Raw genomic sequence first — 20,861 nt, 5'->3', positions numbered from 1 at the left:
TGCTGGCGGCACGGTATCCGACTGGTTAGCACATCTGCCTCACAGTTCTGAGGACCGGGGTTCAAATCCCGGCCCCACATGTTCTCCCGGTGGGTGGGTTATCTCCGCGCACGCCGGTTTCCTCCCACATCCCAAAAACATGCGTTGTAGGTTGATTGAGGACTCTAAATTGCCCTTCGGTGTGAATGTGCGCGCGAATGCTTGTTTATATGTGCCCTGCGATTGGCTGGCGACCCCGTTCAGGGTGTACCCTGCCTCTCGCCCGAAGATAGCTGGGATAGGCTCCAGCATGCCCGCGTGAGGATAAGCGGAATGGAAGATGAATGAATGAATGAATAATGCTATGGTGGTGTTAGATTAAAATGCTAAAGTTTTGCTATGTGCCGGTAATTGTCTGCATAGTCGTTGGATACTCTCAAATATCAACATCTTTGCGTGCACCAAGTTAAATAATGTCCATGTGTAAACTAATTCCTATGCTGTTGTTAGCGCAAAATGCTAACGTTATACGTTATATCATGTATGACATGAAAACTAATGTTATGCTGTTGTTAATTTGTTAGCCAAAAATGCTAACAGAATGCTTTTGCTATCTTAGTCATTTGAATCCTGAAACAAAATTAACATCTTTGTCTCTTCCAAGTAGGTATTTTACTAAAGCCAGAAAAATGGCTACCATTTTCTTTCCATTTTTCTGTGCTGGATTTCGGGCCCGTGGATTTAGCAAAGGTCCACCAAAATCGTGTTTTCTCATTGTTTTGTGCAAGGTCCTTTTTACCACCTTGTCTTTTTTTGTTTTTTTTTTTTTAATTCAAGCCTTATCAATTTCTTACATATGAGGGCTCATTTTATTTGTGTATCACTCTATCCAGTGATTGATATTTTGATATACAATTACTTTGAAACTTTTAGTAACATACTCCAAGGTAATTAATATTTGTCTGTTATCTCCCGGGCCTACTGTAATATAATGCTATGTTGTGTTTAACTCAAAATGCAAAAAAACTATACAAGCACATCTTTTCCATCCATCCATTTTCCATACTGCTTATCCTCACTGGGGTCGCGGGCCTGCTGGAGCCTATCCCTGCTGACTCTGGGCGAGAGGCGGGGTAAACCCTGACCTGGTCGGCAGCCAATCGCAGAGTGGATTTTTTTAATTGCTCTAAAGTAAGCATTATATGCATGTTATCATGCTAATTTGACCCTGAAATGGACTCATTCTCTTTCCATTACTTCTTTTGGGGGAAAAATTTAGTAGAAAGTCCTGACTTCAAACTTTTTCTCCCAAACAGAAACATTTTAAGATTTCTAAAAAGGAAGGTGGCGGCACGGTGGCCGACTGGTTAGAGCGTCAGCCTCACAGTTCTGAGGACCCGGGTTCAATCCCCGGCCCCGCCTGTGTGGAGTTTGCATGTTCTCCCCGTGCCTGCGTGGGTTTTCTCCGGGCACTCCGGTTTCCTCCCACATCCCAAAAACATGCATGAATTGGAGACTCTAAATTGCCCGTAGGCATGACTGTGAGTGCGAATGGTTGTTTGTTCCTATGTGCCCTGTGATTGGCTGGCAACCAGTTCAGGGTGTACCCCGCCTCCTGCCCGATGACAGCTGGGATAGGCTCCAGCACGCCCGCGACCCTAGTGAGGAGAAGCGGCTCAGAAAATGGATGGATGGATGGAAAAAGGAAGGTCCACTTTGCCATGGCACCTTTGGGAGCTCTCGGGTTCTTTTTTTGTGTGTTCTGCCTGGACACAACAGAGATGAAAGGTTTGCTAGGAGAAAAGCTTTAAGAGCCCACATGAGTCCCCCGAGAGACACCTGAACCACCGGCGAGCCTCTATAACCTTCTGAGGACGTCGTCAAGTGTCTTTATGCTACCCACTCACGCACACGCTTACAATTCATTGTGACTTGCTGCAGGTCTTTTTCTTTACTGTCCTTTTTATTTACTTAATTCTTCATTAGTTACGTTGCCTGCGGGCGCCAAAGCTCCGTCTTTGTTGTTTGTCTTCATAATGGAGATGGATGACTGTGTCACACCAACATAAACGCGCATTATATTATAGTCGATATAGCCCATATATAGAGTGGTACCTTGATTTAGGAGTTTAATTCGTTCTGTGACCAAGCTCGTAACTCAGTTTCCTCATATCAAATAAATTTTGCACGCTTACACAACACTGCATACACTTTTGTTTGATACATCCCATTATAGATACACATACGGAAAACGTTATAAACATATAATTGCATTACACTTAGTCGCACTGACACAACAAACGCACAACATATCAACATGTGGTGCGTTGGGAAGTTCACTCCAGGCGCGCTCTCCACACCCCGGAACCTTCGGTAACTCAAGAGCGTTGGTAGTGTGTGTGTCACTCGATATAAGTAAAACTGACACATTGAATATGGCGGATGCACTGACGCATCCCTAGCAATAGCCAACACGTTCAGTAGTGAAGTTATAGAAAATGGAGCACACTCTGTCTCGGGGCGCAATGGGAGCATCGGACTGAATTTCCGAACGGACCTCATACACAGGCGAAGCTCGGATTGGTCCGAGACTGCATGATGTCACGACGGGAACCAGTTTTGGCCATAAAACAAGCAGGCTGAAGTTTCTCTCTTCAACACTGACGCTGTTCTGAGCCACGTGTGGGAGAGCCCAGTGCTGAACCTTTTCCAACCTTATTGTTTGGCTTTGTGTTTTCGAATAAATTGTTTAACTTTCTATCCGGCCTAATCATTGAAGTTTTACCTCGACCAGAATAAAAGAACAGGCCAATAGAGGTGTGTACGGCCGGCAGGTTGCAGCGCAACGACTTTTCTTTGTTCTCTTTTCCTACCCTCTAACGTAACAATTAATTTCAAACTCCCCAAAATCCAAATTGTTTTATTACATGAGTTTAATAAAGAAAAACAGCCCTGTATGTATAAAAACAAAACACGAGAAAGTAAGGAAATACACTGGTTCTATAAAGTGTGCTAACTGTGTGTTCTGTAGTATTCATGTGCTGGCCATGTGCTTTAAAGGGGCGTGGCTTAGTGGGTGAGGTCAGGAGCTGGAGTCGGGTTGGCCAGTTGTCTGCGTGTGAGTGTCTGGGCGCGAGTTGTGGCCTACAGCAGCTCCTTGCAAGTGTTCTCATCTTGTATTTTAGCCTAATAGCGCAGTTGCCTGAGCCATATTTAATTTTTTTTTGATCAAGCACATTGGTATTTTTAGTTGATGTTTGCCTAATTGCATAATTCCTCATCATTTTTAATATTAATTAAATAAAATAATATGCTTACTAAAAATTGTGATTTTGTTGTTGTTGAAATACAACAACGTGAGGCTAACGATATGTGTGTTTGACTGGTTGTCCCGGTCACGAAACCACTGAAATTGCATCGGCGACTGTTGGCTCTTCTTACACAGTCGTCACAGTACTTTCATTGCTCAATTTTCTTTTTTAACTGCACTTGAGCAGTGGCATATCTGAAGCTCGCGTCTACCTGTCTAACTATTGGTTTACAACATAAGGGGGAAAAAATCAACCAAGCAATAGCTTGTTTTTCAGCACTTGTAAGTCAAGGTACGTCTGTAACAATTGTAACGCAAATCACTCTTACCTCAATTCAACTTTCCTTATTGAAATGAATGGAAAAGCTGTTAAAAACATTTTCTACTGTTTAAATTAATTAATAATAATTTAAAGTACGGAGAAGGTCAGAAGGAGCTACATTGTGTCTTTGTAGATCTAGAGAAAGCCTATGACAGAGTACCCAGAGAGGAACTGTGGTACTGCATGCGGAAGTCTGGAGTGGCAGAGAAGTATGTTAGAATAATACAGGACATGTACGAGGGCAGCAGAACAGCGGTGAGGTGTGCTGTAGGTGTGACAGAGGAGTTTATGGTGGAGGTGGGACTGCATTAGGGATCAGCCCTGAGTCCCTCCCTGTTTGCAGTGGTGATGGATAGGCTGACAGATGAGGTTAGACTGGAATCCCCGTGGACCATAATGTTTGCAGATGACATTGTGATCTGCAGTGAAAGCAGGGAGCAGGTGGAGGAACAGTTAGAAAGGTGGAGCATGCACTGGGAAGGAAAGGAATGAAGATTCGCCGAAGTAAAATACTTGGGGTCAACCGTCCAGAGCAATGGTGAGTGTGGTCAGGAAGTGAATAAACGGGTCCAAGCAGGTTGGAACGGGGGGAGGAAGGTGTCAGGAGTGTTATGTGACAGAAGAGTCTCTGCTAGGATGAAGGGCAAAGTTTATAAAACAGTGCTGAGGCCAGCCATGATGTACGGATTAGAGACGGTGGCACTGAAGAGACAACAGCAAGCAGAGCTGGAGGTGGTGGAAATGAAGATGTTGAGGTTCGCTCAAGGACTGACCAGGTTGGATAAATTAGAAATGAGCTCATCAGAGGGACAGCCAAGGTTAGATGTTTTGGAAACAAAGTTAGAGAGAGTAGACTTCGATGGTTTGGACACGTCCAGAGGAGAAATAGTGAGTATATTTGTAGAAGGATGATGAGGATGGAGCTGCCAGGCAAGAGAGCTAGAGGAAGACCAAAGAGAATGTTGATGGATGTCGTGAGGGAAGACATGAGGCCAGTTGGTGTTCGAGAGGAGGATGCAGGAGATAGGCTTACATGGAAAAGGATGAAACGCTGTGGTGACCCCTAACGGGACAAGCCGAAAGTAAAAAAAGAAGAAGATCATATCTCGAATCACTGTCAATCTTCATACAAAACTATGGTATGTCACGGTCATGCTGTACCTCCCCAAAAAATGGTGTGACCAAATCATGTGCTGGTGCAACCAAGAAAAAACTTGGTCGCATCGGTGCTACTAGTGCAAAAGTTAGTGTAGAGCCCTGCTCTTTGTTTTATGGTTAGCTTTACAGTAAACTTCATCTGCACGTGGTAAGAAACAGCTTGAAGCAAGCGCAGTTGGGCACTTTTTTTTGAAGACTTGTTCATTATATGCCAAACTGCACATGACATACTTGAGGAGGACAGAATGTACAGTTCGGAAAAAAACTGACTCGTAAGTTAAATTTGCTGACAACACAATGTGGAAAATCGACCAAGAGACAGCTCATAACTTTGAAAAACTTGAAAGTTGTGGTACTCGTGTTGACTTTTTCGTTGATCTGCTGCCCCGTTCTTGTTGCCCAGTTCCAGAAACTGAAGCTTCAGACAAAAATGGTGCTCCCAGGCTCTCTAATGTAGGATTTCTGCACTCAGCTAACATTCTCGCTGTAAAGTGCTCGTGTCACATTTTCACACACGCACACACACACACACACACACACACACACACACACACACACACAGACAGACAGACACAGTAAAGCTTCCATCCCGCTTAGACGGCTAACTCGATTTGACCCTTAAGACCTGCCACAGCGTGACCCTCATCTGCTGCAATACCATCATCCTCTTCAACACGCGCGCATACACACACGCACATGCACGTACACACACAGCACATTGTGATGTGTTCAAATGTAGAGGAAATGACAGACAACAAGGATGGACGGAGGACAAGAGGAAAAGCCTGTGTGTACGTGTCTTAGTCCGTGTATGTGTGTGTACATGATAGGATTGAGATGAAGGGCAGGATGAGGATGAGGATAAAGAGCGTGAGGCTAAGCGCCAGATTAAAGCGAGCGCTCGTCAGCCGTAAAACAAACAGTCCTTTCAACGCACCATCAAATCCAGACTTAACCCCCACGCCTACATGCACACACACAAACACACACAACTTGTCACAGTAGCAATAATACTGTTGACTGAGGGAGACAAGGCTTGTTCCAGGGTGTCGCACCAGACTTTAGTGCTGCTATTCCCACAATTCCTTGTTACCCGATTTTTACCTCACCAAAGAAGCTTGTGTTGTCCTTGCTGTTTGCTAGCTGCAATTTCACAAAAATACTAGAATCGATTTCTTCGAAAAAACCTGCGTGGGCAAGAAAGGGAACAATGTTATAAAGCATAAGAATTTGTTGAGGGTCTGAATAAAGGGGCAACACCAAAACCATAATTTTTTATATCTGTAATAGGGGCAGAAGTACAATAAAACAATTTCCACATAAAAATCTACAATCCATCATCTCTCTATCCTTGGTGGGTGTTGCCTTCAGGGACAGACTGAAATCACAGCTTTTCCTCACACACAAACTACCATCCATCCATCCACCCATCCATCAGTCCAAGTCAGATGTTTACTTCAGGTACAATGAGCAATCTATGCATCCATCTAAGTGAAGTGTAACTTTCAGGGACAATCTAAAATAAAATAAAAATTCTCAAATAATGGCTCACTCTAACCATCATCTATCATCCATCCATCTAGCTGAGTGAGATGTTACTTTTAGGGACAGTGTGAAATCAGAGATTTTCTCACACAACAATCTACCAATAGATCTATCACTCAATCATCATCCATCCAGCCAAGTGTTGCCTTCAGGAACTGTCTGGAGTCATTTTTTCCCCCTCACACAACAGTCATCCGTCTATCTATCTATTTTACTGTCCTGTTTTGATTTGATAGCCCACGCTTTGGCGTTGACATAAAAGTAAACCTCAAGAAAATTGGTTGAGAAATGAGCAAGTTACGACTTGCATTACCTTTGATGGGAACGTCGACCTCCCCAACATGGCCGCTACGTTGGCATGTTGGTCAACCGTGCTGCTACAGCGTGCTGGCGTATCTAATTTTCATATCTATGCTTGTAACGCTTTGTCATGTCTCTCAAGGGCAACAGATATAAAGAGAAGACTTACTGTAATAACCCAGCAGCTGGCGAAGCGACGTGCCTGCGTGGCGGCCATGTTGGTAAAGGCAGCGTTCCTATCAAAGACAATGCATGGACATTGAAAATCCGGACTTGCTAATTTCTTTACCAATTTTCAGGTTTACTTTTTTGTCAACACCAACACGCGTGCTAGTAATATAGAACATTTGAAAAAAGTGGCCCCCAAAATATTTTTATCTCCATCCATCCATCCATTTTCCACCGCTTATCCGTTGGGTCGCGGGGGGCAGTAGCTTTAGCAGGGACGCTGTTAAATATATTATAGAAGTTATCATTTATTTGCTTAGCTTGCATTAGTATGATGGACAATTTTAGATGTTTTGCCTTCAAAAAGAAGACTCAGCATCATCCATGGAAGGACGCTTGGACCAAGGACGGGATCGGATGTGGTCGGGTCGTGACAGGTGTTGATCCAATATTATGTGTTGTGTCTTATTGCTTAGAATACAATGTCTGGGAAAAAACCCTCTTATTATCAAATATTCTGTGTTGTGTCTTATTGTTTAGAACATTATGATTGTAAATCCCTCCTATTTCAAATAAATGCAGGAGCGAGGGGGGGGGATTGTTTAGAGCGTGTTGAGAGACTGTGATCTGAACAATCTCCCATACGCCCTCCTCATGAGAAAAAGTAACAAGCGTCTTCATTCCTTTTGTGTCTATTATAATGTTGGGTAAGATAAATCCAACAGACGCCCAGACTTCCTTCTCCCCAGCCACTTCATCCAGCTCTTCCGGAGGGATCCCGAGGCTTTCCCAGGCCAGTCGAAGGACATAGTCTCTCCAGCGTGTCCTGGGTCGTCCCCGGGGTCTCCTCCCGGTAGGACGTGCCCGGAACACCTCACCAGGGAGGCGTCCGGGAGGCATCTGAATCAGATGCCTCAGCCACCTCATCTGGCTCCTCTCGATGTGAAGGAGCAGCGGCTCTACTCTGAGATCCTCCCGGATGACTCAGCTTCTCACCCTATCTCTAAGGGAGAGCCCGGACACCCTGCGGAGGAAACTCATTTCGGCCGGTTGTATCCAGGATCTTATTCTTTCGGTCACGACCCACAGCTCGTGACCATAGGTGAGGGTAGGAACGTAGATCGACCGGTAAATTGAGAGCTTCGCCTTTCGGCTTAGCTCCTTCTTTACCACAACGGACCGATACAAAGTCCGCATCACTGCAGACACTGCACCGATCCGCCTGTCGATCTCCCGTTCCATTCTTCCTTCACTCGTGAAAAAGACCCCAAGATACTTGAACTCCTCCACTTGGGGCAGGATCTCATCCCCGACCTGGAGAGGGCATGCCACCCTTTTCCGACTGAGGACCATGGTCTCAGATTTGGAGGTGCTGATTCTCATCCCAGCCACTTCGCAATCGGCTGCGAACTGCTCCAGTGAGAGTTGGAGCTCACGGCTTGATGAAGCCAACAGAACCACATCTTCTGCAAAAAGCAGAGATGCAATACTGAGGCCACCAAACCGGACCCCCTCTACGCCTCGGCTGCGCCTAGAAATTCTGTCCATAAAAGTTATGAACAGAATCGGTGACAAAGGGCAGCCTTGGCGGAGTCCAACCCTCACCGGGAACGAGTCCGACTTACTGCCGGATATGCGGACCAAACTCTGACTCCGGTCGTACAGGGACCCAACAGCCCGTATCAGGGGGTTCGGTACCCCATATTCCCGAAGCACCCTCCACAGGACTCCCCGAGGGACACGGTTGAACGCCTTCTCCAAGTCCATAAAACACATATAGACTGGTTGGGCGAACTCCCATGCACCCTCGAGGACCCTGCCGAGGGTGTAGAGCTGGTCCACTGTTCCACGGCCAGGACGAAAACCACACTGCTCCTCCTGAATCTGAGATTCGACTTCCCGATGGACCCTCCTCTCCAGCACCCCTGAATAGACCTGACTAGGGAGGCTGAGGAGTGTGATCCCCCTGTAGTTGGAACACACTCTCCGGTCCCCCTTCTAAAAAGGGTGACCACCACCCCAGTCTGCCAATCCAGAGGCACTGTCCCCGATGTCAACGCGATGTTGCAAAGGCGTGTCAACCAGGACAGCCCCACAACATCCAGAGCCTTTAGGAACTCCGGGCGAATCTCATCCACCCCCGGGGCCCTGCCACCGAGGAGCTTTTTAACTACCTCAAACCCAACTTACAGGCACCAAGCCGGGGGGCAATAAGTATACCCACACCAAGTATACCCACACCAGAGTGGAAGAGAGTCCAACCCCTCTCGAGAGGACTGGTACCAGAGCCCAAGCCGTGTGTGGAGGCGAGTCCGACTATATTTAGTCGGAACTTCTCGACCTCACACACCAGCTCGGGCTCCTTCCCTGCCAGAGAGGTGACATTCCACGTTAGCCTTTCAGGCTGTGCCCAGCCACCAGGCGCACGCCTTCGAGCCCCACCACCAGGCCTGGCTTTAGTGGGGGGCCCCGGTGACCCGCGTCCGGGCAAGGGAAAACGAAGTCCATTGTTTACCGTCATCATTAGGGGTCCTTGAGCCGTGCTTTGTATGGTCCCTCACCTAGGACCTGTTTGTCATGGGTGACCCAGCCAGGGGCATAAGACCCCAGACAACTTAGCTCCTAGGATCACTGGGACACACAAACCCCTCCACCACGACAAGGTGACGGCTCAAGGAGGGGATATTTTTACCTGTGAAAGTTACCCTTTTCGGGCTGTGCCCGGCCCCAGTTCCCTTGTTTTAGTGTTGTAAAGTTGATGTTGGAAGACCCAGCATGCCCAGCAGCATTGTGTAAACAGTTGCTAAGAATGACTTTTTTATTGTTAATGTTGGATGGTAAATATTCCTTAGTAGTAGTAGTTGTAGTAGTAGACACTTTGTGTGTTCATGTAACCTTTTTTATTTTTATTATTACTGTTCACTCACTGTTGGTATATTTGATAAAACACCATCAGTGAGTGTCATGTTGTTACTCAGTTGTATAAATTATTGGCCAGATACCATTATTTCTGCATTTATTTAAGGCCGTTCTTCATCACACAAGCGTTAGTGTTTGTACTATGGTACAAACTAATACCATGTTAAACTAAAAGATAATAACCGAACTTGGTTATTATGATTTTTCTTTTTATTATGATCAAATGAGTTATTTTGCTTTTCAAATGCAATTCTAAATTTTAAGCTTATGGTGCTCTTGTAACATTGAAATACAACCTTTGAATTGTTTTGTCCTTGGAAATATGCATCACAAGTGCAGATGTGTGACAGCTGGCGACAAGATTTATTGAGCTGTTCGACCCCCCGGTAGGCAAACCATGGATAAATCCAAGAAAAGGTATGAAGAAAACAGAATGTTTACTGCTATGCGCTACACAAACTATATTAAAAACAATTGACATCTTTCGTGTCTGACAGTTGACAGCTGACGATCGTGTGTGAAAATGAAGGCGACGTCTACAGCCCTGATGTACCGAGGCTGTACACTGAGGTTTACAAGCAAAGATCACATTAACTAGGTAAAAAAAATATGTTTGAATTTTAACATTGCTAAGTAAAATACCTGTCGTCTTTTTTAATTGAAGTTGACAGTTGACTGCCCGCTCCACACGTGATATACGAACCCAGAAGGTGATGCCATTTTGGCAATGGCATTTTTGCATGAACTGATGACGGATGAGAAGCGAAAACTTCTAAGACAACTAGAACAGTCCAGTTCCGATCGATTCAATGCCCAGACAAGGTTTTAATAAAAAATAATACAATTTCGTCTTCTCTGTAGAAGTTCGTGGATCTCATAAATGCAACGCACACCACAGTTTTCTATACATACAGTTAAAGAAACCCCCAATATATCCAGTGTTATCCTCACTTTAGATGTCAAAGGCTTTTGTGGCTCCCGGTGTTTTCTGTTTAAAAAATACAAAAGTCATCGTGATGATGTCATGTCTGTAAGACAGACATATACAGATGTCTGTGCGTGAGTGTGAAGGTGTGTTTGGTTTCAGGCTTTTCGTTGTTTTTATTTTTTTATTTTTTTTGCGGCTGACCCCTGAGCCGCTACAAGTCAATTAGCCGCATCCATAATTGATGTGCGTCTGGCAGACTATTTATGTTTACACTGGAATTAAAAGGCTCCGGTGTCGGCTATCCCATCTCCAAGACGCAAAGGGCATACGCGTGTGTGTGTGTGTGTGTGTGCGCGCACGCTAATCTTTGGGATTGTGTGTATTGCCAAGGGCAGTTTCTGTTTTGAAATTTCATTTAGCATTTGATTTGATCCTTCTTTGCATGTCACTAAAACGACACTTGTAAAATTCAATGTGTTCATTTTCCACATCCGAGTCAGTCTGAAATAACAGCCATCAAGTGATTTATCAGACTGTTCCCTGTTTGAAAAGTAGTGTGAAAAGTAAGTTTATTTAAAAATAAATTTTCAGAATGACATGCTGGATATGGCGCATAGTCATCTTTTAAAATAAATAAAGGGAACAATTTATGTCCTAAGTTAAATCCTGTCACCTTTTTCTGTTTTTCTGCTAAAGCTAAGATAGCCCTCTGCTAGTGTTAGCCAAAATGGTAGAAAAATAACAATAATAATAATAATAATAATAATCAATTTTCCATACCACTTATCCTCACACGGGTCACGGGCATGCTGGACCCTACCCCAGCTATCTTTGGGTGAGAGGCGGGGTACACCCTGAACTGGTCGCCAGCCAATCTCACGGCACATAGAGACAAACAACCATTCGCACTCACATTCACACCTACAGACAATTTAGACTCTTGAATTAACCTAGCATGCATTTTTTTGGGATGTGGGAGGAAACCGAAGTACCCGGAGAAAACCCACGCAGGCACGGGGAGAACATGCAAACTCCACATAGGTGAGGCAGATGTGCTAATTAATCTTCCACCGTGTTACCCATTCTCGATCTAAACAAGTCATTTTTTCACCGTGCCGACAACAATCTATCATCCATCTAAATCTGGTAGTGGCTTCAGGGATAGTCTGAAATTGCATTTTCCCCCCTCAGACAGCTATTCATCTCTCTTTATGCATTCGAGTCAGCCTTCAAATATTTAATATATCAGACATCTTCAAAATCTGAAGTCACATTTCCTCCTCACACAACTATCTATCCACCCATCCATCCAAGTCAAGTGTTGCCTTCAGTGACAATCTGAAATCACAGTTTCTCTCTGTTAATAACCCATCCATTTAATTTGGGTGTTGCCTCTAGGGACAGTCTGAAGTTGCAGTTTTCCCTCACTCGACTATCTGTCTATGTATTTGTGTCTGTCTGCATGTCTATCCACATATCGGCTCGTGTGTCTTGCTGTGGGACGGGTGAGGAGAAGGAGTCTTCGGGGGGTGGTAGTTGGCGGGGGGGGGTCTGGGATTTGAAGATTGTGCTCCATCCATCCTTCAGTCTCCTCTCGTTCCTGAAGAAAACCAACTCATCAGCTTCAGCTTCATCTTTCTCCTTTTCATCAAGGTAACTTTATAATCAATTTTATTTCACACATTTCTTTTACTCTGTCCTTAAATATCATTTTATTGGAGGGGAGGCATCAAAGAGATGTATTTAAATATACTTTAAAAAAGATAAAAATACTACAGTTACTGCACATTTATTGTTTTTTTCCTTCCTCAGATGCAGTGCACATCCTCACTCGGACATTTTTCATCACCTTACTGGAGTAGAAGTAACTAAGTGTGTCTGCGTGCGTGTATGTGTTTAGTGAAGGATGCACAATTTTGACATCACACATAAAGAAGAAAATATATATTTTTTAAATCGTTCCCCAAGACTCATGGCACAAATATGCTTTTATTGATATTTTTGTATTGCCTTGAAGCAGAAATTTTTGCGTTGAGCAATTTTTGTGTTCGACTGAGCTGATTTTTTTCTTTTTTTTCACAGCCCTAAAGAAAACAGATTTTTCAAAATCGCTGTCCACTGATGTCCCCGTCCATCCCCCTACAGCAGTGCTGTTGCCCGACTGGGCCTACAAGCCGGCGTGGTCTTCGGGTTCGCGTCAGGTGCAGCTGTGGCACTTCCTGTTGGAGCTGCTGAGCGGCGGCGGGCAGGGAGACACCATCGGCTGGGGGGGCGAGTGGGGCGAGTTCGTCATCCACGACCCCGAGAGGCTGGCGAGGCTGTGGGGCGAGAGGAAGGGAAAGCCGCACATGAATTATGACAAGCTCAGTCGGGCACTAAGGTAGGACCCGTGGTAGCACAACTATTAAACTTTTAATAATGTTTGTGTACAAAAGGTGCCAGGGCACTTCCGGGTGGCAGAAAAGTGATTGGCTAACACTGAACTGAACTAGAAATGATGACAAAACTTCTATCTAGAAATCCCTACGGTGGAAGGAATTATGAACAGTTCCAAATACTGTAGCAGTCAGTGTTAGAACAAAACCTTCACACTTCTGCTAGACAGCAAAAAAATGCCAGGAAAAGCCTTCTAGAACAACTGAACTTTATTTGATGTTAAGCAGAGGCACATTAAACGGTGGCAGGTGTGTACTGACTCTCATTTAACATGAGTTTGAATTGTTACTGTTATACAGTAACTGTATTTGATTTGTGGATGGTTGTTCATATCTTAGTTGTAAGTAAATATATATATCTAGTTTAAATGCTATCTTTTATCGATTTTAAAAAAAATTAAACAATACTTATTGTGACCCTTTTTAATCTCACACCTGACAAATGCACCATATTAAAAAAACTTAAACTAATACCCAAACTAAACCTAACTGAAGGAAAGCATACAATCAAAAAATCTAAACTAATAAACACCCTCTCAAATCTAAGTAAAAAAAACTGAATTTCATCAACAAAAATCGAAATGAAATAAAATCTAACTGTGCAGATTTTGATGGTTTGGGCACATCCAGAGGAGAGAGAGTGAGTATATTGGTAGAAGGGTGATGAGGATGGAGCTGCCAGGCAAAAGAGCGAGAGGAAGATCAAAGAGAAGGTTGACGGATGTCGTGAGGGAAAAACATGAGGACAGTTGGTGTGAGAGAGGAGGATGCAGGAAAAGGAAAAGTCATGGAGAAGGATGACGCGCTGTGGCGACCCCTAACGGGACAAGCCCAAAGGAAAAGAAGAACATCCAACCATCCATCCAACATCTTTTTTTCAATTACACATTCAGCTTATGGCAATAGGGAAGAAAGCGAAAATCAACATTCAACCATCTAGTCTGTTTTCTCAATGTCTCTTCCTTGGTTAAATGACATACTGTAGAAGGGTTTGTTTACTTATGGTGCCATCCACCCTTTGCCAACCCGGAAGTGCGAATGATGTCACGGTCATAAGATCGATATGACCTGATGAATGTACAGTATGACATTATTCCTGCATGATGACATGTTTTCATAGATATTACTACAACAAGCGAATCCTGCACAAAACCAAAGGCAAGCGATTCACATACAAGTTCAACTTCAGCAAATTCATCCTGGTCAACTACCACCTGCCGCCATCCTGTTACCGCCTGCCGCCATCTTGTCATCAGGTCTTCATTACATCATCGCAAAAACACACACAGAGAAGCCCACACACTCTGTGTAAAACATGTAATATCCTAGCTGTATAAGTTTTTTTTTTTTTTTTTTTTTTTTAAAGCTGTCGACTACAAGTGACTAATGTGTAACCTTAGCATTAAGACTCATACAGATAGAACCTTTTCAATCGCTGTCCACTGCAGTGACTGATGCCCAACTTTGACATCAAGACCTTTGCATTATTCATATGGAGGGAAATGACTTTTTTAAGTAGCTGTCCACTGTAGTAATTGATACACAACTTTAGCATCAAGACTCATACTGATAGAAAATAGAAAACTCCACTGTAGTGACTGATGCGTAATTTTGACAAAAGAGGGTTTTCTGAATAGCTGACTGATGCATAACTTAGACAACATGTATAAAAGAAATTATTTTTTTTTTGAGTAGCCATCCACTGTCGTGACTTAACGTTGACATCATGTACATACTATAAAGAGATTTTTTTTGAACAGCTGTCTACTGTTCTGAATATATGAAATGTTGACATCAAGAACTCACACATATAAAACAAAATGGCTTTTTCCAAAAGGCTATCCACTGTAGTCACTGATGCACCATTTTTACCTCCCGCATATAAGAAAGCAGCTTTCCATATCACATGATTCTTCATGCATCTTTCCATCCACCCTCCAGATGCTCCAGAGCCACCCTCTTGCCTTCCCTCTCCTCCGCAGCGAGAGCGGTCTTCCGATCCAGGCATCCCGGCCTCACCTGTTCTCGCCTCCATGCTGCCTCCCTCATCATCTTCAATATCATCATTATCATCATCATCATCCCATCCCACCGCCACCTCTTCTCCAGACCTCCTCACCCTTCATCACCTGGCAGGACCACCTAAGTCATCTTTAGCTCGGAAAGCAAACTCAAGGAGAGGCTGGGGAGCTTTGACGGACTTGTCACAAAGCTATAAAAAATTATTTTCGTAGATTTATCGCCTTTTTTCCTCCCAGTGAGGGGATTGCACTAACAATGTGGCGCTTGTGTGTTTGAGAGAGTCAATAAAGAACATATTCAAGTTATATTAGCTTTTTTTTTTTTTTGTGACATTCGTTGTACTTGAAAAAATAATGATGCATTCCAACCTTTTCTTTTGGTTTTGGTTGTATCGGTTTTAAATGTACCGCTCCGTAACGACAGGGCGCAGCAGGCCCTCTCAGGAACTGGTTTTCCAGAGATTTCCAGAAGAAAGATGTTAACATCCATCCATCCATCCATTTTCTGTACCGCTTATCCTCAATCTTTTTTTTTTTTTTTTCTTTTTTGGCGTGGGACGTCATAAAAGTGCCATTATTTTTATGAATTAATACAGGTTCCAAATAATAAAGTTTTGTTTATTCAAACATGTAAGCAGCACTAAAAATATCAATGATAAAATAAAAACAAATCCAAACTAGCAAAGGACGATTAAAGTAAAGCAAGGTCAAAGCAGACACACTTTCACATGCTTGAAAGCGGGTAGGAGGAATCATAAACATATCGAGTCCTGTCCCTAACCTCTGACCTATTTGAACCTACATAGTCTTATTTTTACATGTCAGTATATATAATAAGAGGCTATGATAACTATAATTAGACAGTACTTTCAAAGTACACAGATATGAATATTAACTGTAATTATTGGTTGGTAGTTTATATGTGCCCTGCGATTGGCTGGCAACCAGTTCAGGGTGTACAGTCAGCTGGGATAGGCTACAGCACGCCCGCGACGCTAGTGAGGATAAATAGTACAGTAAATGGATGGATGGCCGGCTATTATAGCAATTATACTTACATAAATACACATTTTTTTTTATATTTCTTTTGTATTCACCAAGCATTGACGTTTACGTTTCTTGCTTACATACACACTCCAACTGTAAAATATCCTTAATACCACCACATTCTATTTAAACATGAAAGATGATTCAAATACAATTTCCGCAATATTCTGTGGTACGGCCAAACGTTCTCTCGTTCGGCATCCCTGCCCCACACAACCCTCTTGGTGTACATAGACGATCTTTGGCGGAAACTACAATTTTGGCGCGTAATATTCCGAGTGTTGTGAGTCGGAACCAGCGCGGGAGTTGGTGTCTTCATTTGGGGATTATTTTCTTTTCTTTAATTTTTTGTACTGTATTTAACCATTTGACAAGTTGATTTTTACGATTTAGGGAAGAGTTTGTCGACAACATGCAGCGCAGCATCGCGTAAGTTGTGACGAAATGTCACCTTTTACGTGCTACGAGCTTGTTTATTTGGGGATGACATTAATGTTAGCTATTGTTTGCCTGGCTCCTTAAATCAGCACGATCTACGCCACTTAAGTCTGATATAACACGTCTTTTGAGCTATTTGGGGCTAGATATGTTCGTTTTCGGGGTTTATTCAGCCTGTGGTGAAGAAACCAGTTAACGCCGCCTGGTGTTTAGATGTGACGTCACGTAGATAAGGCGGAAGTAAGATGGCATCCGTAAGGGAGAGACATATTTAATCTAGAATTTTCTTCTTTTATACGTGATGTGTTAAAAAAAGAAAAAAATATATATAATGCACATATGCATTTATATATATATATATATATATATATATATATATATATATAATATATATATATATATATATATATATATATATATATATATAATATATATATATATATATATATATATATATATATATATATATATATATATATAATGCACATAAACAAAATTGATGACTTTTTTCTGCTTCTTCTAGATCCTTCTTTCAGCCCAAGACCAAGGACAAGGATGTTCAGAAGAAAGCCAGTGACAAGCAAGTGAAAAAGTAACCTTTTCTTATTCTGCATGTTAAAGTATATCACATATACTGATTAAGATAAGACTACTGGAATTGAGATATAAGTTGTGCTCGTTAAAATAAGAGTTGTTCTGCTCGGCTGCTTGGTCATACAAATAGAGGATCAGTACAGGAATCTCATTTATTGCGAGAGTTTGGTTCCGGACCACCCGCGCAATAGGTGAAATCTGCGAAGTCGTGACCTTTTCTCTTTTTTTTAAAGAAAATATCTATACTTAATTTAAAGCTTTATGACCCACCCCCCCTCCCCCCAGGCTCTTATTAACTTCGACTAGTGATGGCAAGATGAAGCTTCATGAAGCATCGTAACACTTGAGCCATTTGTTCGAGTAATGGTTCATTTCATGATGCTTCATGAGGACACGAAACCACCTGCTGGCCATGTGCATAATCACAGGCAGCTATATATTTTTTACCTGTCCTATTCAGCTGCATGGCCTTGGATAATGGTGGATCTGTACGCCTTTTGTGCTGGAATAGTTTTGCTGTGTAACAGGGAGTTTGAAATACTCCCTCTGCTTATTTTAAAATGTTTTAATTATTCTGATGTTTATTGAAAATGCAACCAGACAGAAAAGGGCTTTAGGGGAAAGACAGAGTGAACAAGGGGAATAGGTGTGTGAACCACAGCAGAACAATAGTTAGACAGTCTAGATATTTGGGCACAAGTAATTAGACTTTACGCCGATCTGATCGGTGTGATCGGTATAGGCTGATAATTAGCATTTTATGCTGATCGGCTTTCATGTCATAATTTGCCGATCCGATCAATGACGTCATCAATCGGCTCCGCACAAGACATTTAACTCCGCCACGCCGTTGCCTATGAATCTAAAAGCTTGTTTATTTTTAGTCTTGTCATGTGGCACAGTACTGTAACTATCTGACGAAGTTTTTTTCAATCTTGTCGGTAAAAAAAAACACATCATCGGTGTCTCAGACAAACAACACGTAAGTTATGTGCAGTCTGTCCACAACTGAAGTATGTTGTGGGGAACGTCATCGAAATGCTTCAACACAAATTTGATCGGGCACCTGAAGAATGTACACAAGGAGGAGTATGCCGCGTTCAAGCAACGTAGCGTGAAAAAAAAAAAAAAAGGAAAAGCCAAACGGACGCAAACTCTAGACAACACCTGTCCATATAGACGGGACAGTGAGAAAGTTAGAGTAAGCATGTCACTAACAGAATTTATTAATGTAATTTAATTGCAATAAAGTTGTTTAATTACAGTAAGTTAGCACCCATTATTTCTGTCATGCTGTAATGTTGATCTGACCTAAACTTATGTCAGTGGCCAATCCTTGAATGCCCCCTAGAGGCCATTGATGTTTTAGGTTTTGTCTAAAATGCTAGAAAAGAATTTTGAGCTGGGATGGGCTCCAGCACGCCTTCGACCCTAGTGAGGATAAGCGGGACAGAAAATGGATGGATACAGTACTTAGTAGACAATAAATGAACAAGTCATGTAAATGGACACATTGCCCCCTCTTGTGATTGGATCGGTTATCGTTTTTTTAAACTTGCTGATCGGTGATCGGCTCCAAAAATCCTGATCGTGTAAAGCCTACAAGTAATGTTACAACAGTCAAATTGTGTTCTTATTTGTGGATGGGTGGCACCCGGTGAGGACAAGATGAGCGAGGACAGATGACAGAAAAGGGCAGGAGAGAACAAGATGTGGGAATTGAGCAAGGCAGTTTTGTATCTGCTTTGTCCATATTTGGCCCTTCCTCTCATTGGTTGGCTCTGTTGTAGAAAGCCCACGTGGTTGTTTTTTTGACAGCGCTGGCCCGGGAGCAGAAAGGCAAGGCGGAGATCTTCGCTTGTGACGGAGATAAGCTCAAGAAATTCAAATGACCTGATTTCAGGCTTCTCGGCAGAAAAACATCCGGAACTCAGGAATGCGTGGATAATTTTAATTCATATTACACGTTTACTGAAGCACCATAGAAACAATATTACATCAAAAAATATTACTGTACTTTCTGGTTTTGTTTGAACTTAAAACTTAATTTTGGTGATTAGCTGGCGACCAGTTCAGGGTGTACACCGCCTCTCGCCCGAAAATAGGTGGGATAGGCTCCAGCACGCGCGCGACCCTAGTGAGGATAAGCAGTACGAAAAATGAATGGATGAAATTTTAGAAAACTTTACTGGACAAAACTTTAGGGAGTTATTTAAGTTTTCATTTCACTTCATAAGGTGTGATGGTGAGCCTTGGAGTTGCCTACACTTTTTTTTCGAATTTTAAAACAAAGCTGTCTGTTGTCGAAGATTCAAAACAAAACATGTTGCAAATCTGGAAAGCTGTTTAATAAACATATTTTTAGTCATATAACCAAGTTAAGTGTTCGAGTTTGAATGACTAAATTTTTACGCTAATATTTCCCCTTGTGCTGCAAATGAATATCGGCTTCAAGTATCAGTTATCGGCCTCCTTGACTACTAATATTAGACTTGACTATAAAATCGGAATCGCCCCTGAAAAAAAATCATATCGCTTTTTCTCTACAAGTGAATAGAGTCGTTGATGTAAAAAAACAGATGGTAGGCTGCAATTTGGACAACTCTGCTTTATTTAACAATGTGAATGGTGTCTTCCAGGCCTGTGAAAAGCCCACTCAAGGCCCAAAATGGAGTCCAGGAGGAGGACTCGCCCGTCAAGAAGGTTCCCAAACGTAGCCGGCGGATTTTGGACAGCGATGACGACGACCAAGAAGTGAATGCCGCCAAACAACAAGTCAAAGATGATTTGTTCAAGGCGGTGCCCACCCTGATGTCTCCTCCGCCGCCTCCCCCGGCCCCCGCCACGCCTGCCACTACCGCCTCGCCCGCCTCCTCCAGCTCTGTCTCGTCTTCTGAGGGCATCAGCAAACGCAAGACAGGTAAGAAATAGACAAAGCTTCATTAAAAAAAAAAAAAAAATATATATATATGTTTGTATAAAAGCATACTTTTTGCTTTAGCATTGGATCAGTTGTAATCTGTCAGATAAAATGGAAATTTCTTATCCACGTATCCTCGCGAGTTTGTATTTTTTTCCATTAAGAAATCAGGGATCACGTTTGACGTGCTGGACGTACAAAAATGATCAGGGACGCAAAAAGCATGGTGAATCTGCGTCCAATGACGCACCACATTGCTTACCTGTACAAGACTTGAATTAATCTCTCCCATCGCAGTTTGCGGGTCAAAATTTGCATTTTGCGCATAAAAAACCCCCATTGAAAAGCAAAACTGCAAATCAGGTTTACTGCAGATACAGTCGCGAAGACAGCAGCAGGCAGGGGTGTATGTGACACAACACGCTTACGTCACTGACGCGTGGCTGCGGAAGTAAAGCGCTCGATTGATGAGCGGGAAGACAACGCTTGCGAAATGCGACGCCGAATTGGGAAGAGAGAGAAGAAAGACAAATGGCGAAGCGGTGGTAGCATTTCGTAGTGAAATGCAAGGTGAGCACTCATTTGTTGTAACACGGACCTTTCTCTCCGCAGAGTATGACGCCGCGTCACGGGACCCGAGAGACCAAGGTGAAGTTAACATCGCGCAAATCAGTGAGCTTAACGTTAGTCTACTTTACTAACATAACGTTAGCGTTGCGGGCTGAGGAGTGTCTCTTTTAATTATGCGTACCGTTGAATGTGTGGCTTGTTTTACCG

The 20,861-nt window shown here is 43.0% G+C and overlaps 2 protein-coding genes across 6 annotated transcripts in view; both read left to right on the top strand.

Moving 5' to 3' along the window:
- Positions 1-12,200: 12,200 nt before the first annotated feature.
- Positions 12,201-15,344, top strand: LOC133489439 (ETS translocation variant 3-like protein). Its single transcript, XM_061798512.1, has 5 exons — positions 12,201-12,282; positions 12,442-12,493; positions 12,712-13,009; positions 14,185-14,320; positions 15,006-15,344. Exons 2-5 carry the CDS (start codon positions 12,442-12,444, stop codon positions 15,219-15,221), a joined length of 702 nt encoding a protein of 233 aa, XP_061654496.1. The 5' UTR covers positions 12,201-12,282; the 3' UTR covers positions 15,222-15,344.
- A 1,032-nt stretch (positions 15,345-16,376) lies between these two features.
- Positions 16,377-20,861, top strand: part of lig1 (ligase I, DNA, ATP-dependent) — a 63,925-nt gene continuing 59,440 nt past the window's right edge. Inside the window, exons 1-4 of one of the 5 annotated variants that reach the window (XM_061797795.1) lie at positions 16,377-16,561; positions 17,094-17,162; positions 19,804-20,084; positions 20,697-20,732. In XM_061797795.1, coding sequence (XP_061653779.1) covers positions 16,545-16,561; positions 17,094-17,162; positions 19,804-20,084; positions 20,697-20,732 — 403 coding nt within the window. In that variant the 5' untranslated portion in view covers positions 16,377-16,544. Of the gene's footprint in view, positions 16,562-17,093; positions 17,163-19,803; positions 20,085-20,528; positions 20,655-20,696; positions 20,768-20,861 lie in introns of those variants that run through there. The other 4 variants (XM_061797794.1, XM_061797796.1, XM_061797797.1 and 1 more) reach the window with 4 other exon arrangements.

Source organism: Phyllopteryx taeniolatus, chromosome 14, assembly GCF_024500385.1.
Source record: "Phyllopteryx taeniolatus isolate TA_2022b chromosome 14, UOR_Ptae_1.2, whole genome shotgun sequence".
Taxonomy (NCBI): Eukaryota; Metazoa; Chordata; class Actinopteri; order Syngnathiformes; family Syngnathidae; genus Phyllopteryx; species Phyllopteryx taeniolatus.
Note: the sequence above shows the minus strand (reverse complement) of the source record. Positions and strands in the feature narration are given on the sequence as shown.